Here is a 27,297-nt window from a genome sequence, read left to right on the forward strand (position 1 = left end):
GTCATGTGATTCCAAGATGGCTGCCGGGCAGTGAAGGGGAAGCGGCGGTTCCTCGCAAACAGGAGGGCAGGCGAGAAGGGAGGGCTCTCGGGCAGGTCCTAGCGCCTGCCGGGTTCAGGACTGGGAAGGAGAGAAGGCCCATTCCCCAGGAAGGGTAAACCTCAACCAACCAAGCCGAGCGGGCGGCGTGGGAAGCGGGGAGGCTGAGCCTTTCACAGCCCCATAGCCAGCCTCCCTCTCGCATCGCTAGCCCCATAGTAAGGATCCTCTTGCCTCTCTGGCTTCAGTTGCCCCACAGCTAGGATTTTTTGGTCTTACTAGCCCCATGTGTCTCAATAGGCCCTCTTGCCTCCATAACCCCATAGCCAAGGCCTCACTTGCCTCCACAGCCCCATAAGTCAGGCATCTCCGGCCTCAGTTGCCCCACAGCTAGGATTTTCTGGTCTCACTAGCCCCATTTGTCTCAATAGGCCCTCTTGCCTCCATAACCCCATAGCCAAGGCCCCACTTGCCTCCACAGCCCCATAAATCAGGCATCTCTGGCTTCAGTTGCCCCACAGCTAGGATTTTCTGGTCTTGCTAGCCCCATGTGTCTCAGTAGGCCCTCTTGCCTTCATAACCCCATAGCCAAGGCCCCACTTGCCTCCACAGCCCCATAAGTCAGGGATTTCTGACTTTAGTTGCCCCACAGCTATGATTTTCTGGTTTTATTAGCCCCATTTGCCTCAGTAGCCACTCTTGCCTCCATAACCCCATAGCCAAGGCCCCACTTACCTCCACAGCCCCATAAGTCAGGGATCTCTGACTTTAGTTGCCCCACAGCTAGGATTTCCTGGTCTTACTAGCCCCATTTGTCCCAATAGCCCCTCTTGCCTCCATAACCCCATAGCCAAGGCCTCACTTGCCTCCACAGCCCCATAGTCAGGGATCTCTGGCCTCAGTAACCCCACAGCTAGGGGTCCCCTTCCTTTAATAACCCCATCACCAGGATATTTTTGCCTCCATAGTCCCACTGCCAGGTTTTCTGGTCTCACTAGCCCCATAGCCTCCATAATCCCATAACCAGGCTTTCTCTGGCCTCACTTTCCCCACAACTAGGATTTTCTGGTCTCACTAGCCCCATCTGTCTCAATAGCCCCTCTTGCCTCCATAACCCCATAGCCAAGTCCCCTCTTGCCTTAATAGCCCCACAAATAGATACCCCTTTGCCCCATAAATCCCATAGCCGGGGTCCCTCTTGCACCTCCAGACCCGCATTAAGGATCCTCACTAGCCCCATAGTCAAGACTTCTCTGGCCTCCATAGTCCCACAGCCAGGCTTTTTGGCCTCACAAACCCCATAGCCAAGACCCCTCTTGCTTTCAGAGCCCCATTGCCAGGGATCTCTGGCCTCAGTAACCCCATAGCCTCCATAATCCCAGAACCCGGCTTTATCTTGCCTCAGTAACCCCATAGCTAGGGGTCCCCTCCCTTTCATAACCCCATCACCAGGACCCTCTCACCTCCATAGTCCCACAGCCAGGTTTTCTGGCCTCACTAGCCCCATAGCCTCCATGATCCTAGAACAAGGCTTTCTCTGGCCTCAGTTGCCCCACAGCTAGGATTTTCTGGTCTCACTAGCCCCTCTTGCCTCCCTAACCCCATAGCAAACACCCCTCTTGCCTTAATAGCCCCACTAGTAGGGACCCCTTTGCCCCATAAATCCTATAACCGGGGACCCTCTTGCACCTCCAGCCCCACACTAAGGATCCTCTTGCCTCGCTAATCCCATAGCCAGGGATCTCTGGCCCCATATTCCCATAGCCAAGGCCCATCTTGCCTTAATAGACCCTCTTTGCTCCATAACCTCATAGCCAGAGGTTCTCCTTTGCATCTCAAGCCACATAGTTTGAGGCCCCTTGCCCCATAGCCAGGGATCTCCCACTCTCAGTCGAGGGAGGTTAAAGTGAGTGGGGATTGACATATCGATAGAAGACCAGAAGGACTCACTCCTTTCATTGTTCCTTCAGTTGATGGATTCCGGTTGAGGCGCCGCTCTCCTTTCCTCTGGAAATATGATCAGCGCCCCGGACGTGGTTGCCTTCACCAAGGAGGATGAGTACGAAGAAGAGGCCTACAGCAACAGCGAGCCGGCTCTCCCCGAGGAGTACTCCGTGCCGCTCTTCCCCTTCGCCAGCCAGGGAGCCAACCCCTGGTCCAAGCTCTCGGGAGCCAAGTTCACCCGGGACTTCATCCTCATCTCCGAATTCTCGGAGCAAGTGGGGCCTCAGCCGCTGCTCACCATCCCAGATGACGCCAAAGTCTCCGGCACCTTCGACCTCAACTACTTCTCCCTCCGCATCATGTCGGTGGACTACCAGGCCTCGTTCGTGGGCCACCCGCCAGGATGCCCTTACCCCAAGCTGAACTTTGTGGAGGACTCGAAAGTGGTGCTGGGCGACTCCAAGGAAGGGGCCTTCGCCTACGTCCACCACCTGACCCTCTACGACCTTGAAGCCCGGGGCTTTGTCCGGCCGTTCTGCATGGCCTACATCTCCGCCGACGAGCACAAAATCATGCAGATGTTCCAGGAGCTCTCCGCGGAGTTCTCCAAAGCTTCCGAATGCCTGAAGACAGGCAACCGGAAGGCTTTCGCCAACGAACTGGAAAAAAAGCTCAAGGACCTCGATTACACCAGGACAGTTTTGCACAGCGAGACAGAGATCCAGAAGAAAAACAACGAAAAGGGGTATTACACCACACAGGCCATTGAGAAAGCCAACGAACTGGCCAGCGTCGAAAAATCCATCATTGAGCATCAGGATCTTTTGAAGCAAATCCGATCCTATCCCTACAGTAAGCTGAAAGATTCTGACTTCCATCCTTATGAGCCGGAGAGTGCAAATGAGCCAGCTGATGAAGAATCAGAGCAGCAAGAATTTACTACCTCGAAACCCGACGAACCTAGAGAACCACACCTTTATTCTCGGCGGTCTTCTTACACCCCAAAGCTCATCAAGGCCAAATCGGCCAAATGCTTTGACAAGAAGCTCAAAACCCTCCAGGAACTTTGTGATGTGTATTTTTTCACTCAGACGCTGGATCAGCTGCACCAGATTGAGAAGACGTTCAGAGGCGACGTGTGCTACCTCTTGACCCACCAGATCAGCAGAGCGCTTTTGAAGCAGCAGAGTATCACCAACTTCCTTTTTGAAGAGGTATTCCCTTTGGATGAAAGAGAGCCCGAAAGGCAATTGAATGGCTACCAGGGAGTCCATCCTGACAACCCCGGTGAGAAATCTTTGGACGTTTGCCCTCTCCCGAAACCCTTAATCGGTTCGTACAAATCCAGCGTCGAGTCTGTGCCCATTAAGATGGATCCGGAGACTGAAGATCCTCAAGAAACAGAAATCGGTGACCCTGTCGCTTGCAACAATCAGGACAATGTGGAATATCTTGATGCGGATCTCAAAGGGAGCATCAGCAGCGGGGAAAGCATTGAGGTTTTGGGGACAGAGAAGTCCGCCTTGGCTCAGGCCGAAAACCAGGTCCAGTTGCCCCAAGCGAACGCGAGTCCTCAGCTGGCAAGGGACAAAGCGGTCAGTCGGAGGACCATCAGCGAGGACAGCATTGAGGTCCTCAGCACCTGTCCCTCGGAGGCCCTGATCCCAGAGGATTTCAAAGCCAGCTACCCCAGCGCTATTAATGAGGAAACCTACGCCGACGAGGAAGAGGAAGGCCTTCACTTCGACCCAGAAGACATGGAAGGCAACCTCGAACTTGGGAATCAGCTTCCTGTGGACTCAGCTTGTTGCATAGGAAAGGAGAGTCCAAACTTTCTTGAGCCGGCGAATAATGTGGCCCTGAAGCACTGCGGGGATGATGACGGTGTGGTCAGTATTCCTCCCCAGCCTTTTCGGCAAGGCGATTTGGGGTTCCAGGTGAACTTTACAGACTGCTCTTCGCACGACGGCGTCTTGGGCAGCCTCTTGAGCTACGAGCTCGACCCGCATTATCTCTCCAGCCACAGAGAGATAAGCAAGATGAGCCTGGATAAATGCTCCGACTCCACCAGCTACATCAGCAGCACGGCATCCACCAGCTCGGACAGGACGCCCTCTCCATCTCCTCTTTGTAGCGGCGGAAGCCACTCTGGGGAGCGGCAGAAAAAAAAGGCCGGGCAGAACGCCCTACGCTTCATCCGGCAGTATCCCTTTGCCCACCCGGCCATTTATTCTCTGCTGAGCGGCAGGACGCTGGTGGTGCTGGGGGAAGAAAAAGCCATTGTGGAGAAACTGGTGACCGCCCTCTCCATCTTCGTCCCCAACTGCGGGTCGTACGCCAAGCCTGTGAAGCACTGGGCTGTGTCTACATTGAACATCACTGACTTCCAGAAGTGGAAACTGATTGGAATGCAGAGGTAATGAAAAAACCAAATATTACTCACCTAAGTGTAAAGTATTTAATATTGTCTAAGGTTCTTTTAGGCAGCGGGGGGAATCTTTTTATCCCACCGCTGCCAACAATTTGTAAAGAGCTAATAACGACTGAAGCCCAGTTTGGAAAGATGTAGACCACCAAAGACGCAGGGAGATGTTTACTTTTAGTTTAAAGGGTAGCGTAACTTAGTTTAGAATACATGCAATAGAGGCTTAGATGTTGGAAGAACAATAACAAGTTTATTCAGGCACAGAGCTTAGTGGTTACAATGGTGTTTCTCACTTAGAGATATTCTTATTAACAGTTACAATACTAGGATGAGATGAATCAACTCTCTAAAGTATCACTTCTTTTACTTAAAGTAGTTAAAACTTCTTCCTCTGCTACTTTTAAACCGTTACTTCAATGGATCTCTGTGAGTCCAGCTGGGATTGGTTCCCAAAGTCTGAAACTTGGACTATCCAGTGGCTTCAAACCACAATCACCCCTGTGATATACTATCACAGATTCTCTGTTCCTTACTAGGACACAGACTACATTAAATAAATCACCAAACTTATTTAAAACTGACTCAAAACGAACAATTGAGTCTCCTTGATCCCATCAACCTGGAATCAATCTTCCCTGTGCCTCATAAGAGCACAGACTGACTTTCTTTTTTAAACTCTGCACTCCTTCAACTAAGCGGCAGTTGGCTCCGCCTACTTCTCCATGGCAACCAGCCTCTGAGTGCTGAGATGCAATAACTGTAATACTTATTCTTTTAAAACATAAACACACAATTAAACATAACATCTGTAAACCAAAATTCGTACTTCATTACACCAAGTCTTTTCCTTACATTGTATGGAGAGATGAAGAGCAGGGGTTGTTCACAGTGGAAAGCTAGGAAACTGCATTAGCCTCTCCCCATTCCTCCCAAGAGATGTTTTTAGGACTATGCTCCCATCAACATTTTTTTTGTTCTGAAATCATAGAAACTGGCTATTCATATGAATTCCTCTTTGCTGATTTCCCCTTTTAAATCTTAACTCAGTTGAAAGTTCCATAGATATCAATTTTTACATGTTTTGTGGTTTTCCCGGGCCAGTTTAAAGTCCAGGAGAGGCAAAAGGAAGCCTTTAATGTGCATCTGTGGTTTGTGTCATTACAATCCAAGTCACAGACTGGTTCTTATATACTCATATACAGCGAAACCATGTTCTTCAACACTGGTTTGAATCTGCATTAAATGGTCTGTGTAAACGGGGTCGCTATTCTTTCTAATGCCTGCAAACACCCTTAAGATACCCTATATACTCGAGTATATGCCTACCCGAATATAAGCCGAGGCACCTAATTTTACCACAAAAAAACTGGGATAACTTATTGACCCGAGTATAAACCGAGGGTGGGAAATAAAGCAGCTACTGATGAATTTCAAAATAAAAATAGATACCAATAAAATTACATTAATCGAGGCATCAGTAGGTTAAATATATGGATACAGATATGCAGGTACATGGATCTATGTGTATATAGGATTTGCAAGGACCTGCAAACATATGAGAGGAAAATTCATATATAAAATGTATGTAGATAGCTAGAGAGATACAGATATATAAGTACATAGGGATTGCACATGCATGCGGGGGGTTAATGCCTATATATCTGTAGGAAAGATTAACATATATTTCAGGGGGAAAGGCTTTTATAAGACATATTTTTCTTCTTCCTAACTTGCAAGGGCGTCTTTCCCTTTTCAAAACATTCCCTTGGTTAAGAGCGAGGGAGGCTTTGGAAAACACACTGATAAGGGAGGGCAAGAGAGAAATATATCCCATATTGCAAGCAATGGCCTCCAGGTTCTGTTGCCTGGCATTGACCCCATTATAAGCCGAGGGAGGCTTTTTCAGCTCAAAAAAAAGGGCTGAAAAACTTGGCTTATCTTCGAGTATATACGGTAAGCATTTTTGGGTTGTTGTATGTTTTCCGGGCTGTATGGCCATGTTTTAGAAGTATTCTCTCCTGACGTTTCGCCCACATCTATGGCAGGCATCCTCAGAGGTTGTGAAGTATGAAGAAACTCAGCAAGGAAGGTTTATATATATCTGTGGGAAGTCCAGGGTGAGAGAAGAACTCTTTGTCAGTTGGAGGCCAGCGTGAATGTTACAGTTAATCACCCTAATTTGCATTGAATGGCTTCATCTACTGGCTACTTTCTGCCTGGGGGCATCCTTTGTTAGCTGCCTCTAATTCCCATGTCTCAGAGTGTTGCTTCTTATTTACTGTTCTGATTTTTGAGTTATTTAATACTGGTAGCCAGATTTTGTTCATTTTCATGGTTTCCTCCTTTCTGTTGAAGTTGTCCACATGCTTGTGAATTTCAATGGCTTCTCTGTGTAGTCTTTTTTTTTTTTTTTTTTACATATTTTGGGGGTTTCCTGTGTCAGTTTAGGTCTAGGAGAGGCAAAAGTAAGCCTTTAATGTGCATCAGTGTTCTGAGGTTTGGTCATCACAATACAAGTCACAGACTGGTTCTTATACACCAGTGATGGGAAAGCTTTTGCATTTGGTGTGTCGAAATTCGCCAAAAAACCTAGCATGACTTAGGTGGTGTGTCACTTTGGAAAAAAAACACCATAATTTCGCAATATGTATAGTTTAAATAACAAAAATGTATAATTGTAATATATAACTGTATTTAATAAATCAAAAACTATTTTACTACCATTATTTCCATCTACAACAATCGATGGTACTTCTTGCATTTTAAGCTTCACAAAGTTTCCACACTAATTTCTCTGTATTCTAGTTTCAATATAGTCATGAATAATATAATAATAATATAATATAATAGTAATAATATGATATTATACTACAATAATAATAGAATAATAATAGAATAATATAATTATAATATAATACGATATAAAATATATTAATAGGATAATATAATAATAGGATATAATAATAATCTATATACAGTAGAGTCTCGCTTATCCAAGCCTCTGGATAATCCAAGCCATTTTTGTAGTCAATGTTTTCAATATATCGTGATATTTTGGTGCTAAATTCGTAAACACAGTAATTACTACATAACATTACTGTGTATTGAACTACTTGTTCTGTCCAATTTGTTGCATAACATGATGTTTTGGTGCTTAATTTGTAAAATCATAACCTAATTTGATGTTTAATAGGTTTTTCCTTAATCCCTCCTTATTATCCAAGATATTCGCTTATCCAAGCCTCTGCCAGCCCGTTTAGCTTGGATAAGTGAGACTCTACTGTGTGATATATATCAATAGAAAAGTGGTAAAGTATCAAGAGGAAAAAATAAACATAGAAATAGAGATTTAAAAAAAGAGACCCAAAAAAATGGGGGGGGGGGGAGAAGAAAAGAGAGAGAGAAAAAATTGGGGTATACTTCCCATTTTTCATCAATGGTGGTCTTGTGAGAAAATTAAAGAATTTTGGAAGATTGTTCACGAAAGGACACAAGAAATTGTAGGGATTAAATTTAAATCAGAACCGGAAATGTATTTATTAAGTTTCATGAACGCAAAATTTAAGAAAAACGAAGATAAAATATTTTTTTATTTAAGCACAGCGGCAAGATTAACAATTGCAAAGATCTGGAAAGGAAAAAGACTCCCAACCCCCGAAGAACGGATAATAAGAATACTAGACATAGTACAAATGGATAAGTTAACACAAAAAATAAGAGAAGGGAAAAACAAAACAGACTGGACAAACTTGATAAAATTCCTAACAAAAAGAAGAATGGACTTTATGATAGACCTGTTTAATATATATATAAAGTAAATTAAATGGAATACATAAAGACACAATTAATGAAAGAGACAACTCTGAATTTTCCCAACTTCTTAGCTCACCTTTTCTGCTCTGGCGACAGTTTTGCCTCTTTGCGACAACTTTCCCTTTAACTTTCCTTTCCAGGTCGTCCTCCCCGGCCGGCGTCAGCATGATGCACTCTCTCATCCGCTACGGCCGCTACATCAGCATCCTGGACGCCGACAGCAAGACCCTCCGCTGCCCGCAGTACCGGGGGACCCTGATCCCGCGCCTGGCCGACCACCGGACGCAGATCAAGCGCGGGAGCACCTACTTCATGCACGTCCAGACGCTGCTGACCCAGCTGAGCGCCAAGGCCTTCCTCTTCGCCTTCTGCCACCACCTGCACCTCCCACTCAAAGAAGGAGAAACCGAGGCCTCCATGGCTTCCCGGCGGCTGAACTTCCTGAAGATGCACCTGGGCCTCGCCAACGAGGACAGCAAGGTGGTCCAGTATCTCGCTGAGCTCCTGAAACTGCAGTTTGTTCAGGACCCCGTCCGAGGGGTCAGCCCCGTGCTCAGGTTTGACTACGTGCCCAGTGCTTTGTACAAGATCTAGCCGTCTCCGGACCGACTTTCCTGTTCCTTTGCTATCTCACAACGCCGCTCTGCCATCGTTTCGAGGTCTCTGTGATTTCCACAGTCCTTGCGATATGATCCAGAGGTGCAGCTAAGTCCGCCTCATTAAAATAAGACTTCCCAATTCCTGGTCAGGCCTCTTTGGAAAGAAGGAAGGCTGTCTTATTGCTGCTTCAAAGGGGAATCGGAGGGTAGCGCCTTTTTTTTTGGAGTGGCGGGTGATCAGAGGGTGCGTCTACACTGCAGATTGATCCCACTTTAATTGCTACAGATCATGAGAGTTGTAGTTTGGCAGAAAAGGCTAAAGATCTTGCAAGGCATCACCTGCCAGGTTTCCAGAGCATTTAGGCATGGCAGTTAAAGTGGTGTCAAAACTGCATACCACTTTAACTGCCTCGGGTTAAAGTGGTATGCAATTTTGACACCACTTTAACTGCCTCGGGTCCATGTTATGGTATCGTGGGAGTTGTAGTTTGGCGGAAAAGGCTAAAAATCTTGCAAGGCATCACCTGCCAGGTTTCCAAAGCATTTAGGCATGGCAGTTAAAGTGGTGTCAAAATTGCATACAACTTTAACTGCCTCAAGTCCATGTTACGGTATCGTGGGAGTTGTAGTTTGACGGAAAAGGCTAAAGATCTCGCAAGGCATCACCTGCCAGGTTTCCAAAGCATTTAGGCAATTAAAGTGGTGTCAAAATTGCATTAGGGTCAATGGGAGTTGTAGTTTGGCGGAAAAGTCTGAAGATCTTGCAAAGCATCACCTGCCGGGTTTCCAAAGCATTTAGGCAATTAAAGTGGTGTCAAAGTTGCATTAGGGTCAACGGAAGTTGTAGTTTGGCGGAAAAGGCTAAAGATCTTGCAAGGCATCACCTGCCAGGTTTCCAAAGCATTTAGGCATGGCAGTTAAAGTGGTGCCAAAATTGCATACCACTTTAACTGCCTCGGGTCCATGTTACGGTATCGTGGGAGTTGTAGTTTGACGGAAAAGGCTAAAGATCTTGCAAGGCATCACCTGCCAGGTTTCCAAAGCATTTAGGCAATTAAAGTGGTGTCAAAATTGCATTAGGGTCAATGGGAGTTGTAGTTTGGCGGAAAAGGCTAAAAATCTTGCAAGGCATCGCCTGCCAGGTTTCCAAAGCATTTAGGCAAAGTGGTGTCAAAATTGCATTAGGGTCAATGGGAGTTGTAGTTTGGCGGAAAAGGCTAAAAATCTTGCAAGGCATCGCCTGCCAGGTTTCCAAAGCATTTAGGCAGTTAAAGTGGTGTCAAAATTGCATTAGGGTCAATGGGAGTTGTAGTTTGGCGGAAAAGGCTAAAAATCTTGCAAGGCATAACCTGCCAGGTTTCCAAAGCATTTAGGCATGGCAGTTAAAGTGGTGTCAAAACTGCATTAATTCTACAGTGTAGATGCACCCTAAGAGAGAGAAAGCAGCTTAGCACATGGTCAGAAGCATAAGCAGGGAAAGATAAGTGAGTACACTCATAGAACTGCTGTATTATTGGAGATATAGTATTTGCTGGATTTAGACTCCCTCTGCTCCACACTGGATTTTATTTTTTGCCACAACCCGCTTGAAGCCTGCATCGAATCAGTTAACTCCCACCCTGTGTCCTCATTTGAACCTTAAGGCTTTCCAAGTATTTTTACTACCTCTATCATACCATCACCGGGAGTTAATCGTGGTTGCTGGCCATCCAGTTTGGTGAGAATTGGACTTTTAGGTCCCTAAATCCTCCAAGACCCTCAGCTTGAGTCCTTTTATGAAGTTGTGCTTGAATCCTAAAGAAAGCTTTCTGACAAGATTTCACCTTCTTGGCTGTGGATATATATCTGGCAGCATATCGCAACTGGATATCACTTTTAAGGATCGAGCAATGCCTTACTGGTTTTATTTCCCTTTTTAAAAACCATTCTGCTTCCTGCATCGAGCGGCTAGCGACGGCGTTTTGCAAAATAACTGGAAAAAATAGGTGTTGTGTGTGTGTGTGTTTTAAAACCTCTTTTGGGCTCTGAAACCGAATGTAAAGTTCCTGGAAGCTTCAAAGGGTTTTGTGTGTGGCGAATTCTGGGAAACTTGATGCAAATCTGCACTACTGTATATACATAATGAATGAATATATAAGGGCGGCGGGTGGGGAGAAAAAGTGTCCCGTTTGAAAGGGAGATTGCCTTGTGATGCTGCACTTTTTGAGTTCCTTAAGTAAAATATATATATATATATATTGTGTTGCTGGAAAAACACCCCACAAAAGACACCTTTTGCTGCTTTCACTAGGGAAAAACTAACGTACCTCTTTGCCATTTGGTTCTCCATTTTCAGAAAACAAAACAACGAAATAGAGACAAAGTCATTGTGTTTTTTAAGGCTAACAAGTCATAGTCCCAATTGCCTTTTCAAATGGATTTTAAAAGTGTTCGGCAGTGTCACTATATGACTTCCTATCCACCCACTTGGATCATAAATCCAAGTTTTTATTATCCTTTTGGGTCATATCCTGCTGATGAGACGTAATGGGTAAAGTCTCTGTTTATATTGGAATAGATAGAATCTAGGTCAGGGGTCCCCAAACTAAGGCCCGGGGGCCAGATGCGGCCCTCCAAGGTCATTTATCTGGCCCCCGCCCTCAGTTTTATAATATAATATTTTTATATCAGTTTTAATAAAAGATATTCTATATACATATAATATTGATAATAATCCTATGTTATACAATATAATACTAATAGTAATACCATATAATAATATTAATTATATGTTATATATTACATATTATAGAATAGTATAGTGATATAGTTCAATATAGTAATATATAATGCTAATATTGTGTTATGCTAATAATATAATATATTGTATGTACATACAGCTGCTCTGAGTCCCCTTCGGGGTGAGAAGGGTGGGATATAAATGTAGTAAATAAATAATTAATTTTAGACTTAGGCTCGGCCAGAATCTGACATGACTTGAAGGCACACAACAACAACAACAATCCTAATTAACTTGACTATCTCATTGGCCAGTAGCAGGCCCACACTTTCCATTGAAATCCTAATAGGTTTATGTTGTTTAAAATTGTTTTCATTTTTAAATATTGTATTGTTCTTTCGTTGTTGTTGTTGTTGCACTACAAATAAGACATGTGCAGTATGCATAGGAATTCGTTTGTATTTTTTTCAAATGATAAATCGACCCCTCAACAGTCTGAAAGATTGTGGACCGGCCCTCTGCTTAAAAAGTTTGGGGACCCCTGATCTAGGTTGCCGAGTGTTCGTTCGGGTTCTAAAAACTTGAAATAGTTTCTTTTTTTGGGCGAGGAATTGATATTATGGGAGACTTGGAGCCTCTCCAACCCAAAATGCCATCGAGTGCTCCTTTGTCTTCTGCCTTTAATAATAATAATAATATTATTTTATTTATTTAGAGATATTTCCCATCTTTCACAATAGGAATCCAGCCAGGAAATGACCAAACTTGTATTTTGTGACTCTGACACCACAGATTTCTCTAACTTTGAGCCTTCCCTGTGTATTGGACTACACTGCAATTGTAGTTATGGGACATGTAGTCCTCCCAATGGTTATGGGACATGTAGTCCAAGATACTTGGAAATTACAAGGTTTAGAAATGCCATACTAGTCTACGTTACAGGGATTCCCATGTAGTTGGATGCTTTACTGCTCGCTCATCCAACTGTAAGGCCTGCTAGAGGTAGAAACTTTATATACTATGGATATTAAAGTCTTTGACTTGTTGTAACTACTCCATTGGGGGACCGGCAGAATTTGAGACTTAAGATTGTCTTCTTGGTTTAAAAAGGCTCACCCAAAATGAGTTTCCAGAATACAAGTTTGCTTTGTGCTTTCTCTCACCCATCCTTCTTAGCTTTTATGGTTCATATGAATAGGAAGCAAACTGGTTTAAAAGTCTTGTTACATCATATTAAAATGCTATCGAAGGGAAGGAAGATGACATTTGCACAGGACTGGAAGTAGGAAGCTCGTACATTGCTCCGAAGCTATTGCGGATAAAGGAAGGCAGCTCTTAACATTTACAACGGGTCATGGAAGCTGGATCTGCACTGCCATATAAAGCAGCTTGGAAGTGCTATTATATAGCGTAGAGACATATAATACTGTTATATGGATCTACACTAACTGTATAATGCATTTTGAACTGCATTATAAGGCGGCGTAGATCCATCCGGAGATAAATGTAGGAAAGGTAGACTATTTATATAGGATGGATGACATGAGATGTAGGCCATGATACGGGTTTATATGGGACGTCGGGCCCGATATGCAATTTATATGAGACGTCAGGCCACAATATGAGGTTTATATGTGATGTCAGGCCACGATATGGGATTTATATGGGACATCAATATGTAATTTATATGAGACGTCAGGCCATGATATGAGGTTTATATGTGATGTCAGGCCACGATACGGGATTTATATGGGACATCGGGCCACGATACGCAATTTATATGAGACGTCAGGCCATGATACGGGATTTATATGGGACGTCAGGCCACGATAGGGGATTTATGAGACGTCAGGCCATGATATGAGGTTTATATTTGATGTCAGGCCACGATACGGGATTTATATGGGACCGATACGCAATTTATATGAGACGTCAGGCCACGATATGAGGTTTATATGTGATGTCAGGCCACGATACGGGATTTATATGAGACGTCAGGCCATGACATGAGGTTTATATGTGATGTCAGGCCACGATACGAGATTTATATGGGATGTAGAGCTGCTTAGCAAGGTTTGGCAGCATCCAGCCATAGACCCATAACATTGGACCCTATATTTCTTTTCAATTTGGAAACCTCACTACATTTCCTACCTTTCCCATTACGTGCACTGAGACGGCATTTAGAAAGGAGAACCACAGCAACCGTGTGTCTTTGTGGGCGAAACCGGAGCAGCATGCTTTGTGTGTGTCAGTGATATTCAAAGATAACCTACTCAAAGTGACAACCAACAATTATGACAAACACACAGGAAGGGAAAGAAAGGGTACATTGGAAGCAAATTATTTATTGGGGTTCAAATATTTTTGAAATACAAATGTGTATATTTGTTGTATTTTTTAAAGCTTCTCGAACCCTTGTGGCCACCTTTTTAATTTTATTGTGCTCAGTAAAAAGTGTCTGGACCATCCTTTTTTTGGGTTGATATTTCTTGTACAAAGCTGTACAATTGGGATAGAAAACACATCCTGTTTTGCAGAGATGCAAGGATTAATCCTCATTATTTTGTAGCTTGCCTTGCTTTCGTGAACACTGACATACATAGAAGATTCCTATAGAGATGTCCCATGAAAACAAAGTTTTTGCAGTTTCCATGTTTTTATAATTTTAAAAAAAATAGTGTCAGAAGCGACTTGAGAACATACTGGTGTGAGAGAACTGGCCGTCTACACAGACGTTGCCCAGGGGGCATTGCCCAGCTGTGTTAGCTGGGAGGCTTCTCTCATGTCCCCACAAGCTAGAGCTGACAGACGGGAGCTCACCTTGTCTCGTGGATTCAAACCAGCGATCTCCAGGTCAGCAACTCAACCTTCAGGTCAGCAGTTCAGCCGGCACAAGGGTTTATTAACCCATTGCGCCACCGCGACTCCTGTTTTTATGATAGGACCAATTGGGAAATACGCAAGGATTTCGCTAAGTAAAACGATTTCCTAATTGTTTTTATGACGGAATCAATTAGGAAATGGTGTTACACGGTGAAATCGATTCAAGTGCAAATTGCAAAACTCCAGAGAAAAAGGGGATAATGGGAAAACGGTGCAACTTATCTTTCCATCTGTATTAAATGAGAATAGCATTGTCCAGAGACCGGAGACTTCACCGGGAAAGAAAACGCCACTCTTCTTGTGTGTTTGGGTGCAACATCCCATAATGCTCCTTTACAGGACGGGCAAACCGGGGAGCGGGAAGGAGTCGGCAAAGGTCTCCACGTCCTCCTTCAGAGACGCCATCAGCGCTCGGTACTTTTCATCGGAGAGCAGCTTCTCCTTGAATTCTCGGAGCGTCGCTTTGGGGCTCATCTCGTTCTGGACCTGCAAGGTGATCTCGATACCTGGGAGGACGACACGGACACCGTTACAAATACACGGGAAGCACAGGGACTTCCAGTGGAATCGATCCCCATGACCAGCAAAAAATACTGGAGGTATTCAAGGGAAATTCGCCTTGATTTGGGGGAGTTGTAGTTCTCCTACATCCAAAGAGCACAGTGAACCCAAACACAAAAGAATCTGGACCAAACCTGGCACACACACCTTGTATATCGAAATTTGATTACTGGAGTAATTTGATATCGAAATTTGATATCTGGAGTAATCAAACTAAGTACGGGTGGAGTATTTTTGGTGTTAATATGGCATGATGTCAGTTGTAGTTAATACACAACCTTATGCATTTTTTACAATTAACAAAATTTATTTATTTATTACATGCATTTATACCCCGCCCTTCTCCCCGAGGGGACTCAGAGCGGCTTACATTCTGCCACGAGGGCCAGCAACAAATATACTATAAAACAAAACAATTAAAACATGATAAAAAGTATACAAAAATTAAAACGCTGCAAGGCAAATTGACTTTTTCAAATAACCTGGGCAACGCCGGGTATCCAAACTAGTATAGTGGTAATAAATAATTATTATTACTGCTACTACTACTACAAAATCCAGCATATATATCTCATTTGCTATGTCATATTGTGTCTTTGTGTCAATAATAATAATAATAATAATAATAATAATAATAATAATAATAATAATACAGTAGAGTCTCATTTATCCAACGTTCTGCATTATCCAATGCATTGTTGTAGTCAATGTTTTCAATACATCGTGATATTTTGGTGCTAAATTTGTAATAACAGTAATTACTACATAGCATTACTGCGTATTGAACTACTTTTTCTGTCAAATTTGTTGTATAACATGTTTTGGTGCTTAATTTGTAAAATCATAACCTAATTTGACATTTAATAGGCTTTTCCTTAGTCTCTCCTTATTATCCAACATATTCGCCTATCCAACGTTCTGCCGGCCCGTTTACATTGGATAAGCGAGACTCTACTGTAATTATAATTATTACAAAATCCAGCATATATATGTGTCTTTGTGTCAATAAGAATAATAGTAATAATAATAATAACCCAGTAGGGTGGCCTTTTGCAGTTGAGAGATCATAATTTTGTCAGCTGGCATTTGGAAACAATAGACATTGACAAAATTACGATCTGCCACCTGCAAAAGGCCACCCTACTGGGATCTGCACGCATCATCCGAAAATACATCACACAGTCCTAGACACTTGGGAAGTGTTCGACTTGTGATTTTGTGAAACGAAATCCAGCATATCTATCTTGTTTGCTGTGTCATGATAAAATAATAATAACAACAACAACAGGAAAACCTCAGTCGCTATCAGGACCTCAAGATTGAACTTCAAAGACTCTGGCAGAAACCAGTGCAGGTGGTCCCGGTGGTGATGGGCACACTGGGTGCCATGCCAAAAGATCTCAGCCGGCATTTGGAAACAATAGACATTGACAAAATTACAATCTGCCAACTGCAAAAGGTCACCCTACTGGGATCTGCGCGCATCATCCAAAAATACATCACACAGTCCTAGACACTTGGGAAGTGTTCGACTTGTGATTTTGCTGTGCCATACAATAAAATAATGTGGCACAGGAAACCTATGAAAATGGTAAAACCTGAAAATGAAAAAAACACTTTTTAACACTTCTTTAGGTCTTACAGTGCAAGTATAAGGCCAACTTCTGGAGTGAGAAGAAGGCCGGATAACGCTCCAAATGTGAATTAGTGTCACTTTGAGGGAAATGAAGTTGGGGACTGAATCCCCCTTTACCTTTATGAATGAAGTGGGCCACTTTTTGGAAATCTGCCTCCACGAACCCTCTGGATGTCAGGGCGGGCGTCCCCAACCGCAAGCCACTGGGACGCAAAGCGCTTTTGTCCCCTGAAAATGTCAAGAAAGAAGGGAGGAAAATCACATACATATTTATATATACTTTATATATAAAAGGTAAAGGTTTTCCCCTGACGTTAAGTCCAGTCGTGTCTGACTCTGGGGGTTGGTGCTCATCTCCATTTCTAAGCCAAAGAGCCGGCGTTGTCCGTAGACGCCTCCAAGGTCATGTGGCCGGCATGACTGCATGGAGCGCCGTTACCTTCCCGCCGGAGCGGTACCTATTGATCTACTCACATTTGCATGTTTTCGAACTGCTAGGTTGGCAGAAGCTGGAGCTAACAGCGAGAGCTCACTCCGCTCCTGGGATTTGAACCTGGGACCTTTCGGTCTGCAAGTTCAGCTGCTCAGTGCTTTAACACACTTTGCCACCGGGGCTCCATGTACACATACATGCATACATATATACTGTGTAAATATATATTTATGTATATGCCCACACACAGTCCATATATACACATATAGTATATACATATATACATACACACACATACACATATATACACATGCATACATATATACTGTGTAAATATATATGTATATGCCCACACACAGTCCATATATACCCTGTTTCCCCGAAAATAAGACATCCCCAGAAAATAAGACCTAGTAGAGGTTTTACTGAATTGCTAAATATAAGGCCTCCCCCGAAAGTAAGACCTAACCAAGTTTTTGTTTGGAAGCCTGCCCGTCAAAGAGAACACCAGAGCGTGCAGGATCGGTTAATGTATGTACCATAGCGTGTTGTACATGGAAATAATGGTAGTAACAAGAAATTCTTGATAGGATTCACAGTTTGTCTGATTATGCTGGTTTGTGATGACAACTACTGTACAATGTTCAATTTTTTGTTCAACAAAAAATGTGAATTCTTCTTCATGGAAAAATAAGACATCCCCTGAAAATAAGACCTAGCGCATCTTTGGGAGCAAAAATTAATATAAGACACTGTCTTATTTTTGGGGGAAAAAGGTTTATGTATATACATACACAATATATACACACACACGTATACACGTATACATACATACAGTAAGTATACACATACACACATCCCCACACAGTGTCATCTCTCAGCTTTGGAGCTGATGGACAATGACCAGGTGTCACGGCCTCACCTGGGCAGGTGTTCTTGTTGCAGGCAATAGAGCAGAGCTCCAGGACCCGTTCCGCCCGGCCCCCGTCGGTCCCTCGGCTGCGTAGATCCACCAGGATCAAGTGGTTGTCGGATCCCCCTGGAAAGACAGCCACAAAGATTAACTCACAGCATCCAGACTGGGGGACGGGGGCTGCTGGGTGTCACAGTCCAGCAGTATCTGGAAGGCGGAGTGATTCCCGCCCTGGTTTAAGGATGTAGGGCTTCATGGTCTCCTTACCCGTGACGATGTGGTACCCCAAACCGATGAGGGTCTTCGACAGAGCCTTGCAGTTGGCCACCACCTGCCTCTGGTAGGCTTTGAACTCGGGAGTCATGGCTTGCTTCAGAGCAACGGCGATCCCTGGCCGAAGAAACAGAGAGGAAAGCGGGAGTCGTTTCTGTGCATCGTTTGGAGGGTTAGAAGGCACGATCATCAAGTTTGCAGACGACACCAAACTGGGAGGGAGAGCCAACACTCCAGAAGACAGGAGCAGAATTCAAAACGATCTTGACAGACTAGAGAGATGGGCCGAAACTAACAAAATGAAGTTCAACAGGGACAAATGCAAGATACTTCACTTCGGCAGAAAAAATGGAAATCAAAGATACAGAATGGGGGACGATGCCTGGCTTGACAGCAGTGTGTGCGAAAAAGACCTTGGAGTCTTCGTGGACAACAAGTTAAACATGAGCCAACAATGTGATGCGGCTGCTAAAAAAGCCAACGGGATTCTGTCCTGCATCAATAGGGGAATAGCGTCTAGATCCAGGGAAGTCCTGCTCCCCCTTATTCTATTCTGCCTTGGTCAGACCACACCTGGAATCACAGTGTGTCCAATTTTGGGCACCACAGTTGAAGGGAGATGTTGACAAGCTGGAAAGCGTCCAGAGGAGGGAGACTAAAATGATGAAGGGTCTGGAGAACAAGCCCTATGAGGAGCGGCTTAAAGAGCTGGGCATGTTTAGCCTGCAGAAGAGAAGGCTGAGAGGAGACATGATAGCCATGTACAAATACGTGAAGGGAAGTCATAGGGAGGAGGGAGGGAGCTTGTTTTCTGCTGCCCTGGAGACTAGGACGCAAGGGAACAAGGGCTCACAACTACAGGAAAGGAGATTCCACCTGAACCTCAGGAAGAACTTCCTCACTGTGAGAAGGGCTGTTCAGCAGTGGAACTCTCTCCCCCGGGCCGTGGTGGAGGCTCCTTCTTTGGAGGCTTTTAAGCAGAGGCTGGATGGCCATCTGTCGGGGGTGCTTTGAATGCGATTTCCTGCTTCTTAGCAGGGGGTTGGACTGGATGGCCCATGTGGTCTCTTCCAACTCTACTATTCTATGATTCTATGATTCTATGATTTTCCATGATAATAATAATAATAACTTTATTTTTATACCCCACCTCTATCTCCCCAAAGGGGACTCAGGGCGGCTTACATGGGGCCGAGCCCGAATAAAAACAATAGCAATATAAAACACAACAATAGACAAAAAACATGCACAATTATAAAAATTGAAACATTAGCCAGTAAAAATAAATGACAAGATCTAATAAAAACATGGATTAAAATGGAGAGGTTGTAAAAGTAGACTAGGTAAGGTGCACCCTATGAATATTGTAAACATGATGACATGATGGCAACAGTCTTGAGCAACAACGGCTCCCAAAGTGACCCATTTAAGGTGGAATCAGGTGTCAAGCAGGGATGTGTCATTGCCCCAATTTCATTTTCCATCTTCATCGCTATGATACTTCACCTTGTTGATGGGAAACTTCCCACCGGAGTGGAAATCATCTATCGGACAGATGGCAAGCTATTTTTAACTTCAGCAGACTGAGAACCAAAACCAAGGTCACCACAACATCTGTTATAGAACTCCAATATGCTGATGACAATGTAGTCTGTGCGCACTCAGAAGAAGACCTACAAGCCACTCTAAACACCTTCGCAGAAGCATACGAGAAGCTCGGCCTCTCATTGAACATCAAGAAAACCAAAGTGCTCTTCCAACAGGCACCAGCCAATCCCTCTGCAAAGCCAGAAATACAGCTTAACGGTGTCACATTAGAAAATGTCAACCATTTCCGCTACCTTGGCAGCCACCTCTCCACAAAAGTCAACATTGACACTGAAATACAACACCGCCTGAGCTCTGCGAGTGCAGCGTTTTTCCTTATGAAGCAGAGAGTGTTTGATGACTGGGACATCCGTAGAGATACCAAGGTGCCTGTTTACAAAGACATTCCCCTCCCAACCCTGCTCTACACCTGCGAAACGCGGACAGTCTACAGATGACACTGAAATACAACACCGCCTGAGCTCTGCGAGTGCAGCATTTTTCAGAATGAAGCAGAGAGTGTTTGATGACCGGGACATCCGTAGAGAAACCAAGGTGCTTGTTTACAAAGCCATTCCCCTCCCAACACTGCTCTACGCCTACGAAACGTGGACAGTCTACAGACGACACTGAAATACAACACTGCCTGAGCTCTGCGAGTGCAGCATTTTTCAGAATGAAGCAGAGAGTGTTTGACGATCGGGACATCCGTAGAGAAACCAAGGTGCTTGTTTACAAAGCCATTCCCCTCCCAACACTGCTCTACGCCTGTGAAACGTGGACAGTCTACAGACGACACTGAAATACAACATCGCCTGAGCTCTGCGAGTGCAGCATTTTTCCGAATGAAACAGAGAGTGTTTGACGATCGGGACATCCGTAGAGATACCAAGGTGCTTGTTTACAAAGCTTGTCCTTCCAACCCTGCTCTACGCCTGCGAAACGTGGACTGTCTACAGACATCACACTCAACTCCTGGAGCGTTTCCATCAGCGTTGCCTCAGAAAAATTCTGCAAATTTCTTGGGAAGACAGGCGGACAAATGTCAACGTGCTTGAGGAAGCAAAGACCACCAGCACTGAAGCCATGCTCCTACAGCATCAACTCCGCTGGACTGGCCACGTTGTCCGAATGCCTGATCACCGTTTCCCAAAGCAGTTGCTCTACTCCGAACTCAAGAACGGGAAACGTAATGTTGGTGGGCAGGAAAAGAAATTTAAAGATGGGCTTAAAGCCAACCTTAGAACTTGTGGCATAGACACTGAGAACTGGGAAGCGCTCTAATTGGAGGTCAGCTGTGACCAGCAGTGCTGCGGAGTTCAAAGAGGCACGAATGGAGGGCTTAAGGGGAAACGTGCCAAGAGAAAGGCCCATCAAGCCAAGACCAGGACCGCCTTCCATCTGAAAACCGATGTCCTCACTGCGGGAGAACATGCAGATCAAGAATAGGTCTCTTCAGCCATCTACAGATCCATCCCCAAGACAACAGAAATGGAAGACAATCATCCTCGAACTACGAGGGATCACCTAACTACTAAACTGCATGCAAATTGCAAAGACTTGCAAAACTACAGCTCCCATGACTCTGAGCCAGGATTCCAACCATGCTCATCCCAGACCAACGCTGAAACACGCATATATAGATAATGCCTGCACCAACTTACCTGCAATGGCATGGTTATGGGGCCCGCCTTGTAAACCTGGAAACACAGCTTGGTTGATGAGGCTTTCCAAATTGTATAGGATTTCCTTTCCCGTTTTCGGGTCCACGCTGCGGGCTCCTGAAAGACAAAGAGAGGTCTGGATATATTGGTACTGATGTCTGATCCGCCCCATAGAAATCTGCGACAAGATAATAATAGTAATAATAATAATGATATAAGTTTATATATAAATATAATATATATTTACTGTAAATAAATAAATACTGTAAATAAATAAATAAATAAATAAGTTTGTATCCCGCCACCATCTCTCCCGAAGGGGACTCGGGGTGGCTCACAGAAATATCAAATACAAAACAATAACAATGTAGAATACATCAATAAACAATAACATGCACCAGTTATAATATTTAAACATTGACCAGAAGAATGAAACACTTACTAAAAACACAGAATTAAAAACTTCACTTTATTTCTGAATTAGTCGCTCTCCACCAGAGTGCTCTGAGCGACTTACAATTTAAAATATCATTCCACAATATAAAAACATTCAACATAAAAACATTCAACATTAGATCTGAAAATAGGGAGGTTGTCTTGCAACGCCTTAGTTTTTGTTGTTTAATAAACTTTTTTTCCGAGTTTTTATGACAGAACCAATTAGGAACCCAGGAACCAAAATCGTGTTATATAGTGTAATAATATAAATCTTCCTTAGACCGCAACCACCTGCCTTTGGTCCCATTGTTGGAGACTAGCCTGGAGGGAAAGTAAAGAATTCCAGGAGAGCAATAAAACAAGCCTTTTATTGTTATCACAGCTGATGATAAGGCAAACAGCCGTAGGCACCCACTTTAGTGGGTCCCGTACCATGCAAATGGCCGTCGCAACATGTGCATAGCAAACAAAGAATTTATATCTTGGCTTATCTAAAATTGACCAATGGCTGAGGGTCTTCCTCACCTTCCAAACCTACTTAGCATAAATGATACCTGTGACCTCACTTGTTGGTTTCAAGCTAACTTTTGGTCTTGGAACATTCTGGAGAAAGGCACCAGCTCCCAGGAAGGGAGGGGCATATGTAGAGGAAAAGCTACATAGGCAATAGTTTACTGTTTTTCTGTCTTATGGTCCCTTCACTATTGATGTTCTTCCTTTGGCATTTTCACCACCTACTCACCTTTCCGGTAGAAGATCATCCCGGCCCGGCATCCACGCAGGGTCTTGTGGGTCGTGGTAGAGACCACATCGCAGTGGACAAAGGGCGAGGGCACCACGCCGGCCGCCACCAGGCCGCTGATATGGGCCATGTCGGCCATCAAGTAGGCGCTGTTCTCATCTGCGATCTTCCGCATGCGGGCATAGTCCAGGTTCCGTGAGTAGCAGCTGACCCCTAAGGAAGGAAGAAGAAATCAGACATAATAATAATAATAATAATAATAATAATAATAATAATCACAGCAGACAAAAAACCAGTACAAGAAAACCGCACTACAAACTAGAGCTGACAGCTGGCACAACAAAACATTGAATGGAAAGTTCCTTGACAAAATTGAAGGAAAAGCTGATAAGGAGAAGACCTGGCTCTGGCTCACGAATGGGACCCTGAAGAAGGAGGCAGAAGGCCTGATCCTTGCAGCCCAGGAGCAAGACATCAGAACAAAGGCAATAATAATAACAACAACAACAACAACAACAACAACAACAATAATAATAGAAGACCTGGCTCTGGCTCACGAATGGGACCCTGAAGAAGGAGGCAGAAGGCCTGATCCTTGCAGCCCAGGAGCAAGACATCAGAACAAAGGCAATAATAATAATAACAACAACAACAACAACAACAACAACAACAATAATAATAATAATAGAAGACCTGGCTCTGGCTCACAAATGGGACCCTGAAGAAGGAGACAGAAGGCCTGATCCTTGCAGCCCAGGAGCAAGACATCAGAACAAAGGCAATTCAGCCCAAGATCGAAAAATCAGCTGTTGACCCAAAATGCAGACTGTGCAAGGAAACCGACAAAACCATGGATCACATTCTCAGCTGCTGTAAGAAAATCGCACAGACAGACTACAAACAGAGGCACAACTATGTGGCCCAAATGATCCATTGGAACTTATGCCTCAAGTCCCACCTCCCAGCAGTAAAGAACTGGTGGGATCACAAACCTGCAAAAGTATTGAGAAATGAGCACGCAAAGATACTGTGGGACTTCCGAATCCAGACTGACAAAGTTCTGGAACACAACACACCAGACATCACAGTTGTGTAAAAGAAAAAGGTTTGGATCATTGATGTTGCCATCCCAGGTGACAGTCGCATTGACGAAAAACAACAGGAAAAATTCAGCCGCTATCAGGACCTCAAGATTGAACTTCAAAGACTCTGGCAGAAACCAGGGCAGGTGGTCCCGGTGGTGATGGGCATATTGGGTGCCGTGCCAAAAGATCTCAGCCGGAATTTGGAAACAATAGACATTGACAAAATCACGATCTGCCAACTGCAAAAGGCCACCCGACTGGGATTTGTGCGCATCATCCGAAAATACATCACACAGTCCTAGACACTTGGGAAGTGTTCTACTTGTGATTTTGTGGTATGAAATCCAGCATATCTATCTTGTTTGCTGTGTCATACAATAAAATAATAATAATAATAATAAGTCCTAGACACTTGGGAAGTGATGGACTTGTTATTTTGTGATACGAAATCCAGCATATCTATCTTGTTTGCTATGTCATACAATAATAATAATAATACTTTATTTTTCTACCCCGCCACCATCTCCCCGAAGGGACTTGGGGCGGCTAACATGGGGCGATGCCCAAAACAAAACAAAATAAAACAATTACAATGAGTATCAAAACAAAACAGCAATAACATAAATCAAATAAAATAAACAATTTAAACATTTTTAAAAATACAATAAAACACATAAAATCAGAACAAATGAGTAATAATACAGCATCAACCACTGGAGATAAAAGGGGTTGGGCATATAAAACACAATATCCAAAGCTTTAATAAAGTGCATAAACAAGTAGTCCTCCACCAAAAAAGAAATGTTTCCAAGCTGTGAGGATTTGGGGAAATGGTTCCCACTTGTCTGTTTCTCGGTTTATTACCTGCAATGATGAGTTTCGGGTGGAACAAGCGAGCGTTTTCCTCCAAACGGTCATAGTCTATGTATCCCGTCTCGGGGTTGACCTGAAGGAGGAAGAAACCCAAGGAAAGAGCTTAATGGGAGAAGATGCCAGGAAGAAGATGGAAATGGAAAAAAGACCACTCACCTTGTAAGGCATGGACTCGAAGAAGATGGAGGTGGCCGAAATCTTCTTCTTGTCCGTCATGAAGCCATGGGTCAAGTGACCCCCGTCCGGTAAATCCAAGCCCATGATCCTCCCGTGGGGCTCGACCAGAGCCGTGTAAACGGCAAAGTTTGCCGGAGACCCTGAAAGAGAAAAGGTGAGAGTTGGGAATGATTCCGAGACCAAATTATTCAAAGAAATGTTCTTGACACAATGAGTGGACAATGATCTGGCAGTTTTGCATCGATGTCTCAATGTCCAAGTAAAGGTTATGACAATACCTGAATATGGCTGGACATTGACGCCCCACTTCTGGGGGTCCAGCCCATAGGCCTCAAGGGCCCGCTTCTGGCACAGCCGCTCCAGTTCGTCCACAAACTCCGTCCCACCATAATATCTGCCAAGGAGAAGGCATTAGTTACACTTGAGCACATAGAATTGGAGGGCATGGGTTATATACCCTATTGACTCGAGTCTAATGCTCACCTTTTTTGGCAAAATTCCCTCGGCAAAATCAGGGTGCGCATTAGATTTGCATATCATAATCTTAGTGCCGAGCCCACTACCCCTCCTTATGCGATAATATTGAATGGAAATATTTTTATCTAATTTATTCATTTCCTGTTGTGTTTTTAGTGCCCAATTTCCATTTATTATTATTATTTATTATTTATTATTATTATTATTATTATTATTATTATTATTATTCATGTCAGGAGCAACCGGAGTTGCTTCTGGAGTGAGAGAATTGGCCGTCTGCAAGGACGTTGCCCAGGAGACGCCCGGATGTTTTGATTTTTTACCATTTTTTATTATTAATAGATCTTTATATTTGAGCCAATTTCCCCACCCTATTCTTCTTCTTTGGGAGGCCTCTAATGGTGATATCCATAATGGTGTTTTTTCGTATACTTTTTTTATATTTCTCCCATATCTTAAGAACCGAGGACCTTATAAAACGAAATTATTTTCTATCTTTTTTTTTCATACCAGAGATAAGAGTGCCACCCTAATCTCAGGTCTATTCCCTTCAGATTCAAAAATGTTGCTACAGTAGAGTCTCACTTATCCAACATTCCGGATTATCCAACACATTTTTGTAGTCATTGTTTTCAATACATCGTGATATTTTGGTGCTAAATTCGTAAATACAGTAATTACAACATAACATTACTGCATATTGAACTACTTTTTCTGTCAAATTTATTGTATAACATGATGTTTTGGTGCTTAATTTGTAAAATCATAACCTACTTTGATATGTAATAGGCTTTTCCTTAATCCCTCCTTATTATCCAACATATTCGCTTATCCAACGTCCTACCGGCCCGTTTATGTTGGATAAGTGAAACTCTACTGTAATATCACAATCTTAGTGCTGAGCCCAAGCAAAATGGGGAATCTGCTTCAGAAGCTCCTCTTCAAAGGACGTCGTCTCTAATTTAATGGCCACGGCTCAGTGCTATGCAGTCCTGGGATGTGTAGTTTTGCAAACATTTGTATTTTAGGATTTTGCAAACATTTTTAGTTCATTATTTTGCAAACAATTTGTATTTCATGTTTTTGAATACGATTTGCATTTTAGGATTTTGCAAACATTTTTAGTTCATGATTTTGCAAACAATTTGTATTTCATGTTTTCGAATACGATTTGCATTTTAGGATTTTGCAAACATTTTTAGTTCATGATTTTGCAAACAATTTGTATTTCATGTTTCCGAATACGATTTGCATTTTAGGATTTTGCAAACATTTTTAGTTCATGATTTTGCAAACAATTTGTATTTCATGATTTTGAATACGATTTGCATTTTAGGATTTTGCAAACATTTTTAGTTGATGATTTTGCAAACAATTTGTATTTCATGATTTTGAATACGATTTGCATTTTAGGATTTTGCAAACATTTTTAGTTCATGATTTTGCAAACAATTTGTATTTCATGATTTCGAATACGATTTGCATTTTAGGATTTTGCAAACATTTTTAGTTCATGATTTTGCAAACAATTTGTATTTCATGTTTTTGAATACGATTTGCATTTTAGGATTTTGCAAACATTTTTAGTTCATGATTTTGCAAACAATTTGTATTTCATGATTTTGAATACGATTTGCATTTTAGGATTTTGCAAACAATTTGTATTTCATGATTTTGCAAACAATTTGTATTTCATGATTTTGAATACGATTTGCATTTTAGGATTTTGCAAACATTTTTAGTTGATGATTTTGCAAACAATTTGTATTTCATGATTTTGAATACGATTTGCATTTTAGGATTTTGCAAACATTTTTAGTTCATGATTTTGCAAACAATTTGTATTTCATGATTTCGAATACGATTTGCATTTTAGGATTTTGCAAACATTTTTAGTTCATGATTTTGCAAACAATTTGTATTTCATGTTTTTGAATACGATTTGCATTTTAGGATTTTGCAAACATTTTTAGTTCATGATTTTGCAAACAATTTGTATTTCATGATTTTGAA

General features: G+C 43.0%; 2 protein-coding genes across 4 annotated transcripts in view; one reads left to right on the top strand and one right to left on the bottom strand.

Moving 5' to 3' along the window:
* Positions 1-7: 7 nt before the first annotated feature.
* Positions 8-14,010, top strand: smcr8 (SMCR8-C9orf72 complex subunit). Of its 3 annotated transcripts, XM_062964479.1 has the most exons (5): positions 8-154; positions 2,010-4,399; positions 8,362-11,388; positions 12,090-13,165; positions 13,252-14,010. In XM_062964479.1, exons 2-3 carry the CDS (start codon positions 2,055-2,057, stop codon positions 8,813-8,815), a joined length of 2,799 nt encoding a protein of 932 aa, XP_062820549.1. In that variant the 5' UTR covers positions 8-154; positions 2,010-2,054; the 3' UTR covers positions 8,816-11,388; positions 12,090-13,165; positions 13,252-14,010. The 3 variants fall into 3 exon arrangements, with proteins under 3 accessions (XP_062820549.1, XP_003228346.2, XP_062820548.1); XM_003228298.4 differs by having other exon boundaries at positions 12,090-14,010; XM_062964478.1 differs by having other exon boundaries at positions 25-257; positions 12,090-14,010.
* shmt1 (serine hydroxymethyltransferase 1) overlaps positions 13,868-27,297 on the bottom strand; it is a 19,912-nt gene continuing 6,482 nt past the window's right edge. Inside the window, exons 4-12 of the mRNA XM_003228303.3 lie at positions 25,086-25,201; positions 24,787-24,947; positions 24,622-24,703; positions 22,673-22,885; positions 21,493-21,609; positions 18,236-18,358; positions 17,978-18,094; positions 16,740-16,850; positions 13,868-14,931 (exon numbers count right to left, since the gene is read on the bottom strand). Of these exons, the coding sequence (XP_003228351.1) occupies positions 14,759-14,931; positions 16,740-16,850; positions 17,978-18,094; positions 18,236-18,358; positions 21,493-21,609; positions 22,673-22,885; positions 24,622-24,703; positions 24,787-24,947; positions 25,086-25,201 (1,213 nt within the window). The 3' untranslated portion in view covers positions 13,868-14,758. The remainder of the gene's footprint in view (positions 14,932-16,739; positions 16,851-17,977; positions 18,095-18,235; positions 18,359-21,492; positions 21,610-22,672; positions 22,886-24,621; positions 24,704-24,786; positions 24,948-25,085; positions 25,202-27,297) is intronic.

Source organism: Anolis carolinensis, unplaced genomic scaffold (genome assembly GCF_035594765.1).
Source record: "Anolis carolinensis isolate JA03-04 unplaced genomic scaffold, rAnoCar3.1.pri scaffold_13, whole genome shotgun sequence".
Classification (NCBI taxonomy): domain Eukaryota; kingdom Metazoa; phylum Chordata; class Lepidosauria; order Squamata; family Dactyloidae; genus Anolis; species Anolis carolinensis.

Bases quoted from the DNA above. Each gene is read 5' to 3' on its own strand.
- smcr8 (XM_003228298.4), top strand. From the start codon at position 2,055: ATGATCAGCGCCCCGGACGTGGTTGCCTTCACCAAGGAGGATGAGTAC. The intron at 4,400-8,361 runs GTAATGAAAAAA...TTTCCTTTCCAG, and splicing joins AAACTGATTGGAATGCAGAG to GTCGTCCTCCCCGGCCGGCG.